This window comes from Triticum aestivum, chromosome 4A (genome assembly GCF_018294505.1).
Source record: "Triticum aestivum cultivar Chinese Spring chromosome 4A, IWGSC CS RefSeq v2.1, whole genome shotgun sequence".
Lineage (NCBI taxonomy): Eukaryota > Viridiplantae > Streptophyta > Magnoliopsida > Poales > Poaceae > Triticum > Triticum aestivum.
The window spans coordinates 607703923-607717658 of record NC_057803.1 but is presented as its reverse complement, the minus strand read 5'-3'; the positions used below and the strand labels follow the sequence as shown (position 1 = coordinate 607717658).

Below are 13736 nucleotides of genomic sequence, written 5' to 3'. Positions count from 1 at the left end.
CACCGCCGAAACCAGACCCGCAAATTCTTTACCGACGAGCAAATAAGCAATAGTGATGCATGGTTCTTCTTCCTCCTTTTCTCCGGCATGTTTCACGTCTCCACGCTGCTCCGATGGTTGTAAGTTGAATCACTTCCTCTATTTGTTCGAGTTTAGACCTGTAAGCATGCGACAGGAGTAGATAAGTGAGCATGTGGTAGATCGAATGGTAGTGGTCCGTGGTGATGTTTCGGTAGCATGCTAGTTTTGCTTGTCAGCATTGATGATGTTCATGTTGTATTTCATGTCGGTTTTCGATGATGATCAGAGCTTGTGTCATTCTACAGTAGTATACGAGTATGGTGGATAGGTAGATGTGGTAGTGTGTTGAACTTCATGGTTTGCTTTGAGCTTCAAGCTCGGTCCATGTGTGGCGTGTTTAACTTCATTGGTTGGGCTCCATGTGTAGTATTATTTGTATTTGTTCCTGTGCATGTGTAGTGTGTTGAACTAGTTCTGATGCTAACGATTGTTGGACATGAGCACCGAAGACTTTAGTCAAACCATTGTCTTAGTGCGAGAACCAGTCATGACATCCTATGTTAAGGATTCCTATCTAATGTCCGAGCAGATGCCTCCTGATTCAGATGAGTTCGAGGGGGGCATTTAGGCAGCCATCTTTTGTGGTGGCGATGCTTAATGTTGCTATTGTTCTTGCACATAAGGCAGCCATGATGGCTGGAAAGACAAAGATGTCTAGGAAGGGGAACACAATGAAATGGCGGCCTTACATGTCCACTTTCGTGCTTAAGAAGATGTGTGAGATCATATCCAGTGGGCCGAGGACTGACAAGGGCTTCAAGGAGGTGCGCCTCAACGGTCAACGTTGTTGCCAAGTAGGTCTTTGAGTTTTGTGGCCATGAGGTGACCTCAACTCATGTCTACATCCACCTTAAGAAGTGGAAAGCCAGATGGATCCAAGTGTTCAGCCTCGTAGACCTTAGAGATGCACAAAGGGATCAGGACACCTTGATGATCCTCTTGAAGTGAGAACACTATCATGGCCATACCACGGTTAGCAAGCATATCATTTGTTAGACTTGTTTAGCTTCTCTAACATGCAAATCACAACTAACAACGATGTGTTTTGTTCTTATGATTACCCCAAGAATGATGAGTTTCTCAATACTCCCATCCAGGACTACTCTCAAATGCAGACCATCTTCGACCCCTCCTCTTCCGACAACCCTACTGGTGTGGGAAGGCTCCTATCGACCTATGGAGATGTAGTCCCGCATTTTTTGGATGGAGTTAGGTAGGCATTATATGCTCATTTGCTTTTGCCCTTCTATTGACGGTGGTATCTACCCAACAAATAATTTTTCCTCGAGCCTTCTCATCTCGATGGTGTTTTTTGTGGCATCGGTGGTTCGCAGGCGTAGATTCTTATTGTCCGCCGTGAATAATGAGGCTAGGGTTTGAAGGGCTCATCGACGCGACTGCGATGACGGCTAACTTTCGTACTTGGATCATCCGGCCTCATCTCCGTCACATCGGCGCGTCCTTCGGTGCCGGCGTGAGGTCCGTGAGATTTTATGGAGGGCGGACTTTTGGATTTGCGGCTCTTTCGATAGCGACAACTTCTACTCTGAAATGATAACCTGACAGAACCGTTGCCTTAATGACTTTTCATTTGCAATCAATAATGTAAGTCTGGCTCCGATATTGGAGCGGCTTGCAGCGATACATCATCGGCCTGCTCAAGAAGAAAGTGAAAACCATTAGCTTGGAGAACAGATTTTTTTAAAAATATATATATGAAAAAGGATAGCCCGCTTCTTCCACCAAAATATAAAGAAAAAAGTGGTCGATATGAAGGCAGCTTCCTCCTCTTGACCGTTGACTGTTGACTCGTAGCTTGCTTCTTCCTCTGCTCTTTCCAACTGTCAAACAGAGCGTCTTCGGTGTACTACGCAAGAAACAGAGCTCCCTCCACCACCGTCGATGGTGCGGACGACGGTGCAGGAGCTGGCGGCGGCCGTGGAGGAGCTGCCGCGACAGTACGTGGTGGCGCACGAGCAAGATCAAGGCCTGCTGGCCGCTGATGAGATGCCGGAGCCCATCCCTCTCATCGATCTTAGCCGGCTGACTACGGCCGCCGCCGCCGACGAGGCCGACAAGCTCCGGGCGGCTCTACAGACCTGGGGCCTCTTCATGGTGAATCTCGATTAAATTATTTTAACACCACGCAGACGCTGCCGGCTAGGCGCGCAGCCGCCGCCGCCTTGATCTCCCAGATGCCCTCGTCACCTCCACTTCCGGCGAGACCAGATCCGAACCCTACCCCCCGCAGTGGGCCGCCTCCGCCCAGCTGGATGTCGTCACCATGGCGATGAAGAAGCAACCAGATTAGTAGTAGTAATTTCTAAAGTTATTGAGCTGTTGCTGAAATTGTTCAACACTTTGATATCCAGGTGACCAACCATGGAATCGAGGAGTCTCTCATGGATGCCATGATGAGCGCGTCGAGGGAATTCTTCCGGCAACCGTCCGAAGAGAAGCAGAAATGCAGCAACTTGATAGACGGCGGCGGCAAGCACTCTGAGGTGGAAGGCTATGGAAATGACGAGGTGGTAAACCAGGCCGAGGGCCTCAGCTGGAACGACCGGCTGCATCTGAGGGTGGAGCCAGAAGATGAGAGGAATTTCACCAAGTGGCCCGCTCACCCGAAATCTTTCAGGTTATAATCGCCATTCAAGTGATGTTTCACATTTCTAATACTACTACTGTATTAGCTTAGTTGCCAATGAAGGAAAACACGGTGAAAAATTCAGAAATGCACTACAAGAAAAGGATACTCAGACACAATTTATAACTGAATAAAGGAATCAAAAGCTTTGATTGACTGAACTATTCATTCTAGAGTCTTTCTACATGCAGGGATGTGCTTCTTGAGTACGCATCAAGAACCAAGAGAATAAGAGACCTCGTCTTTCGATCGATCGCCAAGCTCCTGGACCTTGATGAGGATTACTTCCTCAACCAAATATCAAGCAAGGATCCCGGGTTTGCTAGGTTCAACTACTACCCTCCGTGTCCGAGACCTGACCTAGTACTGGGCATGAGGCCTCACTCTGATGCTGGTCTCCTTACCATCCTTTTTGTCGACCACGACGTCGGTGGCTTGCAAGTTGAGAGAGATGGGAGATGGTACAATGTTCCGGCCAAGCCTTACTCGTTGGTGATCAACTTGGCTGACTGCATGGAGGTATGAAGCTAATTAAGCACTTGCTCTCTCTCTCTATCTCTCTTGAATAATCTACAACAAATCATGAGTGTACAACATATATCCTAGTGTTTCCTGAATGCTGATGCTTCGTTGACACGTATGCAAATATATATTCGACGCAGATAATGTGCAACGGGATCTTCAGGAGCCCGGTCCACAGGGTGGTGACGAACGCCGAGAGAGAGAGGCTTTCACTGGCCGTGTTTTATGCTGTGGATGGAGAGACGGTGCTGGAGCCAGCGCCTGGTTTGCTGGATGACGAGCGACCGGCAAGATATGGGAAATTCAAGGCCAAGGATTTCGGTCTTTCTTTCGACTGAACATAACATTTCAGCCAAGGGAAGAGATTCATGGAGACCCTGAAAATACAAGCTCGGCGGTCTCAATTAGTTTATCTACGGATTTGTAGCAGTGATTTATTACCTGTGGAGAATAAATAAAGAGATGGTTTCTCTTGTGTGAGTGGGGATTTTATCTATAATATAATCGCCTTTTCTTTCTTATAAGCAACTCGCTTCTTCAACGCTTAACTAATAGCCGGTTCGACCCCGCAAGAAAAAAAACTAATAGCCAGTTCGGTGCTGTTGTGTTTTTCATTTTTTTATATACTCCAACTAGCATATATAGTAACCTCCAAAAAGTGCGCGGGGAATATATTTGTGATCTTCGAAGTTGTGTTGCAGAACAACATGGTCCATCTCAGTTGTGTTGCAGAGCGAGACTAATTTTTTTTCAAAGAGTAGAAAAGAATGTTTCGGTGAAGTATTTGATGTCATACTTTCGCGCCGGCAATACATTTTCAAAATCCCATCTTGTGTTTACAGAGAAGAACAGACTTGACCGGGAACTCCAACATACTTGTCAGCTCTTTGGTGAGCTAAAGGAGATCCATCTCAGTAACTGAATTGAAATTTATTCTTTCACGCAGTCACAGTGATTACTTGAACATGTATTGAGTAATATAAATTGACTCATTTCACTACATGAAGCGACAACCATCCATAATTTGATATAAGAAACCTCAGAAAAAGAAAAGGAGTTCGCTCCCTGGTGCCTGGTCGCCGCCACCCTAGTCAAACCTAGCCGTCCGGCCGGGGATCACAGTTTTCTGGTCGTCTCCGGCGACATGACATTGTTGTTCCCCGTTAGCTATTGGTGGACACCGGCAGCCGAGGACAAGGAGGCGGCCGCGAGAACAAGGGAAAGAAGAGAAGACGGCCAGGCGGACGAACAGGAGGCCGCCGGTCATGTAACCCTAGGTCTCGCCTTCCTTCATAAGGGGATCACCCTAGTCCCCATAGTATTATTTTCATATACGAGACGTTTCCCTCCATCAATCAAATACAAAGCAGGAGTAGAGTATTACCTCTATGATGAGGACCCGAACCTAGGTTAACTACCTAGGAACTCCCCGTGTGTGATCCCCTACCACCACTTTGTTTCAATATATGGGTAAAAAGGAAGAAGGCCAAAAATAATATAACCAGTTTTACTGTTATGGCAGAAAATTTTCCAATGCCCATAAACTCTCTCCAACAAATAGCAGACAGTCGATTTTCACAACAGAAAAAGGAAAAAAAAAGACTCGGTAAACTGAGTTTTGGTATAGTTTCTTCCCGTCGGGCCAGCCAGGGAAGGCAGATAACTCAAGAGGATGGATGGATGGATACGATTTCGCAATGGAGAAGACAGCATCTTATTCAGCAAACTGACTGCTGGTATGCTCTCCATCAGGCCAGCCAGGGAAGGCAGATAACTCAAGAGGATGGATGGATGGATAGCAGCTGCGCCACTAGGAGAGAATATACAATGGGTGAAGTTTCTACAGCCAGAGAGAGAAAGCAAAATGAGTCCAGAATGGCAGTTCAACATAAAATGAGGTTTGCAATTGTACACCCCACTGACTCCACCCGGGCCACACATGACTCTTGACTCATGCTCGATTGATTGATTTTTCCTCTAAATCCTTCCTTCTTCCATGGTTGCATGGCTGCCAATGTTGAGCAAAAACAACACATGGTCACACTTGAACCGGACCATAATCATCTTCCCCCTCTCCTCTTTCATGCCGAAACAAGGAACGGGTCCCTCTCTCTAGTAAACTAGGCACAGAACGGACCAACGACACCGACCAACGCAGACAGACAGACGACCATTCTCTGGCTCCTTGGAGACTAATCTCGCCAAGCAGCGGAATCAATCCAATAAAATTTAAAGAGAAAAAAGTCACCAGATAGTTTCGGTTACGACAGACAGACAGACGGACGGTGAGGGTTGGGTTGGGTTGGGTTGGGTTGGCACAACCAAAGGAAAAAAACTTTACAATCTGTTTTGCTACTCTCTTGTCCAAGAGCAAGCCAGAGAGAGAACTCCATGTTGGCTCCACAATCTCTTTCTTGCATGCTAGCTCTTCTGGCACCGCTTGCCCGGGAACCAACGAAAACAGGGCTCTCGCTAGCTCAGCAGCAACTTGAATATGTCGCTCAGCGATATTACGCCTTCCACTCGCTTGCTGCCAGCCTCCACGATGAACACGCGACGCACCCCTGGTAATGACAGGCACACGAGAATCCGGTGAATCGACGGAGCAAACAATTATTAATACTCGTGCAGGTACACCAATAGAAAAATACTTACCAGGATTAGCCAATCTCTCCATAACCTTCAGCAAAGGGTCAGACCGAAGACACATCTGGCATCTTTGACCGTTGAAAAGTCCAAAAGGTGAATTCGCGTCTTGCCCAAGTTGCAAGGCCTGACCACACAAGAAAGTGTTCATACTGCAGCCATGAAATCTGGACGGGTAACAGATTTACAGATGCATAACTCATGAGAAACGATGTTTGAAATTATATAGCACTATGGAACAACCAGCTCTCCCCTTCACGTATGTTTTTTCACTGTTCGCTGCAGCATCAGCTGCAGTTTTAAATTTCACAAGCACTGATAGGATATGTGGCATCAACTGACCAAGTGAAACGACAAAAGGAAAATATGTACTTGGACAAAGGAGCATCTATACGTGGCTCCAAACAAAGGGGCACTTATCACTGCCTGCCTCTGGGGCTACAAACTAATGAGGCCTTGCTTCACTAATGAATTCCAGAATCAGTTATCATATCCACAAGGTAGTATTTTTAAATTTTATATGGTATGCACAGTTTGGTAGTTTGGATATCAATCCAGATTTCAATTCAGATAGAGAAAACAGTAAGGTAACTGTAATTCCAAAAGGAAGAACTTCACTATGCCTACATTTTTGTTCATTCCCAAAATATCAACTCTTAATATAAACAAGTTTCACATAGCAGAAGCTAAAGTCGTTGGACAAATAAACTCAAGTATAAGTTTCAGTCTAAAACTTGGTTGAGAATGAGATAGGCATTAATATCTACTATAGCATACCTGATGAATGGTCATCTCATCTAGGCGAATATGGGTGTAGACCTTGTCTTTTGCTAGAGCTGTGATGTCACTGCATAATGGAGGAAACACAATACATAAGTCACCAGCAAAACTGCAACATACTACCTCTGCAACTAAATATTGAACTACAGAAACGTCTTATATTTAGTTACAGAGGTAGTAGCAAACAATGCAACCGAAAGAATGCTGTATGTCTGCATGTGTCGGCACCTTCTGGAGTATGTGTCGATCAGCGAGTCGTTATCATCCACAATGGGTATTGAACTAACTCCAGCTGCATGTACAGAATATAAGGGATCAGTTATGCATAATTATATAGACAGTAATTTCCTGTCATATGGAATATCAGTTGAATAGTGTTAAACCTCAGTAACACAAGAGCTGCCTTAGAATTTGGAGATACAAGCAAGAGCACCTTTGTTTTGTAATGCATTTCCCAGGTATGGGTATGGTTGCAGCAAAGAGAACAGAGAACATACCTTGAACCAACAAGTTAAGGGCAGAGCTAAGAGATGTATTAGGCCGCAACATAGCCAATGGATGACCATTTGGTTCACCAATTTTTGGAACCCAGGTACCCAGCGGAATTGAGCATACTGGTTGGTTTAGAATCGGCAAACTACCAGTGGAGTTCTTGAAGTATCTACAGATACCTGAAAACAAGATATTCTGCTAAGCAATCTCACAATAGGCTGCTTGTAGCATATTAAAGTCACACTCATCATAAAGATGCCAACAACTTACATTTCAAAATTCCTGAAAGGGATGCAAGATGCAACAGCTGCGGAAACGATCCATCTGATGACGATGAATAGATGATTGGGACTGTAGAAATGCCAGTTTCGAGTATTTTCATGGCAATACCCCTCAAGGATTCATAAGGGGTGGCCTAGACAACAGGAACTCTGGTGTTAGTGCATTGCCACATAAATCATAATGTAACTAAATATGAGGGACCTGGGGATGAACAAGACAAACTGACGGCAAAAATATTAACAATCAAATTTTAAGTGATTGAAATAAATTCATGCTAAGCAGCTGATTTGCATCTGCCTTAAAACACTTACTCGAGCAAATGGGTCACAAAGCTCACAAGGACAGTTTTAAACGAAGGTTAAAATTTAAATGTGTGTGCTAAATGGTGGGTGGCAAAAGGGGTTCTCGCTTCTCAGTGACTACTTCCAACTACGACTCGCCAAATGAAATTAAATCAAAAGGTATGATTTCATTTTTATACAATAGGCATGCAAAGGTTATCAATTCCATGAAGCCAAGCATAATTGGTCAAACCAGTTCCAATAAGTCTGTCAAACCAAACTCTGAGATGAAACGTCAGTACCAATAAGACTGAACCCAAACTGCACAGAAAACTGCAATCCAATTCTCAGCCAGATGTTGGTACCAACTTACATGCACTAGATGCTGATTTGATCTAAGTTGTCCATCATTTCTTCCATAAGTTTGCCGCTTAGCCTCTTTCCACGCAGATATAGTGTGTGTTTCAAGCTGTTCCTCTGTCAGGTTTGAGCCATGCGTTTCCAGCTGCAACAAAAACAAGATGTTACAAAATAATTTTGCAAAATACGTAATACAGGTTATTTCTGGAAAAAAAATACATGATAAGAAACTATAATTTATCAAGTAAATAAAACAAGAGGAATGGATGTTCATTGGCACACAGGGTGTTGCAATAAAAACATAGTGTGCAAAACTATCACCCACAAACACGGATTCCCTGGCCAGCAGGCCTAGGGAACAGCATCAGTGGACTAGCAACTAAAAAGGCACATGAAAATTGACCATTCACAACTACCTCCGCAAAGACGGTAATAACACCTGAAGAATTCTGTTCGAAGCAAGTGCCTTGATTCGCAAAGTTATTAAACTGTCATAGTGGAAGATTGTTCGAATAAACAGTATGGCACCACCCACAACAATGTACTACTAGTGAAGTACACATCCAGGACATTTTGCCTCTACTACAGAGTACATGAATGACACATCACACAAGTAAAGCAACTATCAACCGGGTCAAATAATACAACAAAAGCTAAGAAAAAAGAGTAAATGCTGAAACAGATTACCTCTCTCAATATAAGTATAAAATCCAGTGGGCTCAGAAGGCCAACAAACTGACCCCTGAATGAATCCCACAGAGGAGCCACAGGAATCCCCTGCAAAGTGCACTATTCAGTGTATGTTCTCACAACATGCCAGTAACTTCAATACATGATACAAGCAACAATGGATTATCAAGGGGCCAGAAATGCTGGATCATAGAAAAGATAAATAATTTATGTTTCTAACCATGCAGAACCAGGACACAACTATTAGCTAAGAAACTAACCCCAGAGACTAGAATGATCCACACAGCAATAAGCAATAACTGGGGTTGCTAGTGAAATAAGATAAATTTTACTAACAAAGGGCAGCCAACGCTTACAATCAGCTATGAACAGTATTGAGCTGTACACTTGTATTAGCACAATATAGTAGTATAATTTTAAAAAATAAACAAGCAATGTTCAGTTTCCACTCAATTCCTTAGAAGTAAATCCATGTGCCAGCATTTACTAAAATGTACGTAACTGTCTCGATTCTCCCAATTCTATGTCCCAATGCAATTATGAACAGTTAAGCATCATATGGTACGAGTATTAGATCATGAGATGCAGGCAGAGATAGATAAAAGGGCAGCCCAGTGCATGTAGCTCCCACTTGCACAGGGTCCGGGGAAGGGTCCAAAGATAGATAATTGTGAAAAAACATAATGTTTACTAGTAAGGAGACTACGAGTGAAGTAATTTCTTTTTCTTATGTACAGCATCTAATTCATGTAAATTTAGGTAGGAGATATAAAGCAAAGTGAAGAGCAATTTAGCATGCCTCCCACAGACCAAACAATACAGCTCTAGAAGGTAAGATTTCATACCTGTTCATGGAGAATATGGAAAGATTGCTTCACAGGTAAATTAATGTCCAGAGCAATGACCTGGATTGAAAAGGTATAATAATGTTATAAAATAAACCTCTCCATTAATAGCGCTCAAGCAGCTGGGTTGCCCATACCTTTCCAGAATCTGGTAGTAGGTCATGGCCTGTATGCGCATTCAGATACTCAGCAACACGACACCTAGAGATCTGTATAGCAGCCTCTGAAATTCTTGGAGAACCTTCCTGAAGGGCACCATCCAACAACGAACCCTAAGGTAACGACAAGGTCATTGTTACGTAAATTTCATCCCTACTCCATAACTAAATATTCTATTTACCTTCAACAAAGAAATTAGTAGAATCCCAAAGCAGAGAACTACCATATAACCACCATTCCATGGGTACATGAACTTTAGAATGCAGATAACAAGATATATTGGAGCAAGTATTGCTTTCTATAAATTATCCAAGGAAATAAAGTAACACTTGTCTCCTGTGCAGATAATATTTTCCAAGAGGCTGTAATACTGAAATGGTAATACATTTAGGTATGCTTACAAATATGTCACCATAACATTTCAATTAAGCTTAGAGGACGGTTATAAAAAGAACAGGTAGACTACATAGTGTGGCTGTTCACGCACAACTAGGCGAGATAAGTGATACTTACCATTCGTTGAAAACTATCATTGTCCACATCCATCCTGCTCCCAGGTGTAGTGGGGCTCAGTACAGTATTTATGTGGTCAAATTCCCTTGTCAAGTACAAAGTGTTTACCACCCCATACTCTCCCGTTATAGTAGGTTGCCCCTCGTCATGCCTCCACTGCCCGTCCACATTGAACTTGTACTGTGTAAAAATAACCAAGCAAGAAGGTTCTCACATTAGAAATTCCATTGCATATATGCCGTGCATGATTCATTATAGATGTCAAAAAGTGACATTACACATGAGATAAAAAATAAGCTAGTTACATGTACAAATGCAGCCAATATTATATTATTATATCATGTGCAAATCAAGAAAAAAAAACATCGTGCTGGACAATCGCTCAAACAGCAACCTTATAAAGCAGAATGGAGATTTCAACACAGGAAATAAATCTCAGCATATACCAACTAATTGGCAAGGTAAGCACACAACAATTTTAGTTAGCACGGGATAAAGAAGGGAACCTGATAAATCCCTGGAGGTAAGCTGCAGATAGCTTGAAATACAGTGGGGCAACCTTCGACTGGAGACATCGGCAAATGCTCTGACCACCTACGACAAAATTGGGAGTTACGGTGCATAAAAAACATCATGGGATTTAAAAAGCAGTAATCGACAGAAAACAAATTCCCTTTGTGTGTTTTCCTGAACGGGGAACATGTGCAATTTTGTTCCTCTTTGGAAATTCCATTTGTTTCCGCGTGCTAGCAAGACTGGACAGTATGCGAACTTCTGTTGTCGTGGCGCTACCCCGCCACAGACAAGCGCTAAGGCGGGAAGATGCACCTTCAGATTCACCCATGTGTGAACTAACAACTAAGACAGCGTGCGGGGTAAGGAAGCTGCACCACCAGAGTAAGCCCAACGGTCGAATCCATGCAGTGCACCCAGATATAAACCATAGTACGTACATATCTACAGCCCCCCTTGCAAGAGAGCAGGGAGATAATCTATCCATCATTAATTATCCAATCAAAACACAAGATAAGATAGGGCGGTGCCGCGCTCCTAGAGATATCGATCAAGTGAGCAGCATTAAAATAATACTAATCCCTTTGGAAACCAAACTGCAGCGTCCCTGGTTCCCTGCGGTAACTGATGATGCAGCTGAAACGGCTGTGGGCAGTGAGCGAGCAAAGTAATTGCAGAATAAATACATAGATAAGAAAAGGTGTACTCAGTAATCACTGGAGATATGATGACAGGATGGAGATATAGAGATAGAGATTGAGATGGATATGGAGATGGAGTGGAGAGATAGGGATAAAGCGCAGACCTGGTGAAGGAACCGCTGAGGAAGACCCTCTTGCCGCCATGGGGCCAGACGAAGCGGGTGTGGACGAGCGGGCCGCCGGCGCTGACACCGACGCCGCCGCCGGCGGCGGAGGCGTCGTGGGCGGGATCCGCGCCGTGCGAAAACATCCGTCTCCTGCTAGCCGTCGCGCCACGCGACGACGAGATCGGCCGAGCGAGCAAACCCTAGAGCGGCGGAGCTGCTGCCGCTGCCGCCGCCGCCGCTGCTTCTTCTACCCTAGGACGGGCCGGGCGGGCGCGGGACGGACGGGACCCCTCCACGCGGGCTTGCCCACGCGACGGCTCCCCTCCCCTCCCCACGCGCGTGCTGTCGACGGAGGGAGAGAGATCACCCGCGCAGGCCCGCTCCCACCGGCATCTCCCTCGGTCTGTCCGTCCGTCCGTACGAATCGGGGGCGGCGGGGGGGATCTCGGGTCGGCGGCGACGACGGTGGGGCGGCGCGGCGGGGGATCCGGAGATGCGGTGAGGGGGAGGAGGCGGAGATGGGGACGGAGGAGGAGAGGAAAGGTTGAAAAGGAGACCTAGCGGGCGGGCGGGCGGGCGGGCACGAGGATCTTCTGCGCCTCCTGCCCTCACTCCACGCAAGGTCCAGCTCACACCCTAACCTTCTTCCCCGTCCTTTCTTCCCCGCCTGCCTAATATGCCGATTTCTCGCAGGTCCCTCCCCGAACTCTTCTTGCCTTCGCGGAGCTTTCCTCACCCGGTCGATGAGCCGATGGTGGTCACCGGGAGGCCCGAGAAGGATTAGGTGAGGAAACTCTAGATCTGAGGCGACGGTGGTTTTTAGTTTTCCGGAGCGTCGAGGGCGCGCGCGAGGTTTTTATAGGCGACGCGGCCAGAGAGCCTCGGGGAAACAGGGGGCGCTTACATTGCCGGGCAATGGGGTTTAATGCGATAGTATCGGTTTTGGATATCGCGTTATAAAGAACGAAGGCGTGGATTAAGCACGAACGGACAAAAACGGCATCCGTGAGAAAAATATTGGCGATGGGAGGTGGATGGAAGGGGGAAGGAGTGACGTGGAGGAATATATGATTGGGTGACACAATAGTTACGTTACTATAGAGCGGCGCCGAAGGGTCCAGGAAATAGATGAGGTGTCCGAAATGAAACTTGATGTTCCATGAATCATACTATACATGAATTGTTCCATGTTAACTCCGCGAGCTAACATGGGTATAACCAATGAAAACCTGCGAGTTAACATGGAACAATCATATATGTGATCTATGGGACACGAAGTATCGTTCCGACATCCTCACCTATTTCATGGACCCTCCCTCGCATCCGGCCTGCTCCATAGTAACATCACTATTGGCGTTTTTCGACCATATCTTCCCCCACATCACCCCTTCCTCTCACCGTCCACCTTTCATCGCCAATATTTTTCTTCGTGATGTTGTTTTTGTCCATTCGCCCTTAATTCGTGCCTCACTTATTTGTAACGTGATATCCGAAACCGATACTACCGCATTAAACCCCATCGTCCGGTAACGTAAGCACCCCCTTTTTTCCAGAAGCCCTCTAGTCGCGCCATCTATAAAACCCCCGTGTGCGCTCTCAGTGCCCCATAGAACCAAAAACCGTCATCACCTTGGATCCACAGTCTCCTCACCTGATCTTTTCCCAGCATCCTCAGTGACGATCATCGGCATGACAATCAGTCTCCTCACTTCTTTATAACACGCCACATGATGGTGTCCCGACTATGGGTTTTCTCACTACGTCATCTCCCGCCCTAGTGGGTCGGGCCAAGGACCCCATTTCGGTTCAAGAGCGGACCATGTTGGGCAGCCCTTTATTTATAAACGGAAGGCTCCCAACGACTTGTCATGTACTCCAAGATGCTAGATTTGTCGAAGACTTGATCTCCTTGTATGTAGCCGACTAGGATGTTGTAACCCTAGGCCCCTCCGTATCTATATAAACTGAGGGTAGGGCTCATAGAGGACACACAACAGTTTCAGGGTAGATCATTTGCACTTTGTACTCCAATCCAAAGCAATAAATACAAGCAGGACGTAGGGTGTTATCTCTTCGGAGAGCTCGAACCTGGGCAAACCTCGTGTCCTTATTACCAC

The 13736-nt window shown here is 45.5% G+C and overlaps 2 protein-coding genes across 3 annotated transcripts; one reads left to right on the top strand and one right to left on the bottom strand.

The window, feature by feature from the left end:
* The first annotated feature begins 1871 nt into the window (after window positions 1-1871).
* Window positions 1872-3778, top strand: LOC123087495 (protein SRG1). The gene is made up of 4 exons (XM_044509513.1): window positions 1872-2196; window positions 2454-2719; window positions 2920-3247; window positions 3391-3778. The coding sequence occupies exons 1-4, from the start codon at window positions 1984-1986 to the stop codon at window positions 3586-3588; spliced, it is 1005 nt and encodes a 334-aa protein (XP_044365448.1). The 5' UTR covers window positions 1872-1983; the 3' UTR covers window positions 3589-3778.
* Window positions 3779-5411: 1633 nt separating this feature from the next.
* On the bottom strand, window positions 5412-12173 carry LOC123087494 (sucrose nonfermenting 4-like protein). Of its 2 annotated transcripts, XM_044509512.1 has the most exons (14): window positions 11617-12173; window positions 10805-10892; window positions 10299-10478; window positions 9764-9898; window positions 9627-9686; window positions 8779-8868; window positions 8105-8236; window positions 7439-7583; window positions 7174-7347; window positions 6905-6968; window positions 6674-6743; window positions 5906-6023; window positions 5725-5814; window positions 5412-5691 (listed from the first exon to the last, which is right to left on the bottom strand). In XM_044509512.1, coding segments are annotated over exons 1-14 (1494 nt in total). In that variant the 5' UTR covers window positions 11763-12173; the 3' UTR covers window positions 5412-5689. The 2 variants fall into 2 exon arrangements, with proteins under 2 accessions (XP_044365447.1, XP_044365446.1); XM_044509511.1 differs by having other exon boundaries at window positions 5412-5814.
* Between the last annotated feature and the right edge of the window lie 1563 nt (window positions 12174-13736).

Coding starts and splice junctions, on each gene's coding strand:
- LOC123087494 (XM_044509511.1), bottom strand. CDS start 11,762: ATGTTTTCGCACGGCGCGGATCCCGCCCACGACGCCTCCGCCGCCGGC. Junction 8,869..9,626: donor TCCATATTCTCCATGAACAG/GTATGAAATCTT, acceptor TGCACTTTGCAG/GGGATTCCTGTGGCTCCTCT. Junction 7,348..7,438: donor CCTTTCAGGAATTTTGAAAT/GTAAGTTGTTGG, acceptor TCTTGTTTTCAG/GTATCTGTAGATACTTCAAG.
- LOC123087495 (XM_044509513.1), top strand. CDS start 1,984: ATGGTGCGGACGACGGTGCAGGAGCTGGCGGCGGCCGTGGAGGAGCTG. Junction 2,720..2,919: donor GCTCACCCGAAATCTTTCAG/GTTATAATCGCC, acceptor TTCTACATGCAG/GGATGTGCTTCTTGAGTACG. Junction 3,248..3,390: donor ACTTGGCTGACTGCATGGAG/GTATGAAGCTAA, acceptor TATTCGACGCAG/ATAATGTGCAACGGGATCTT.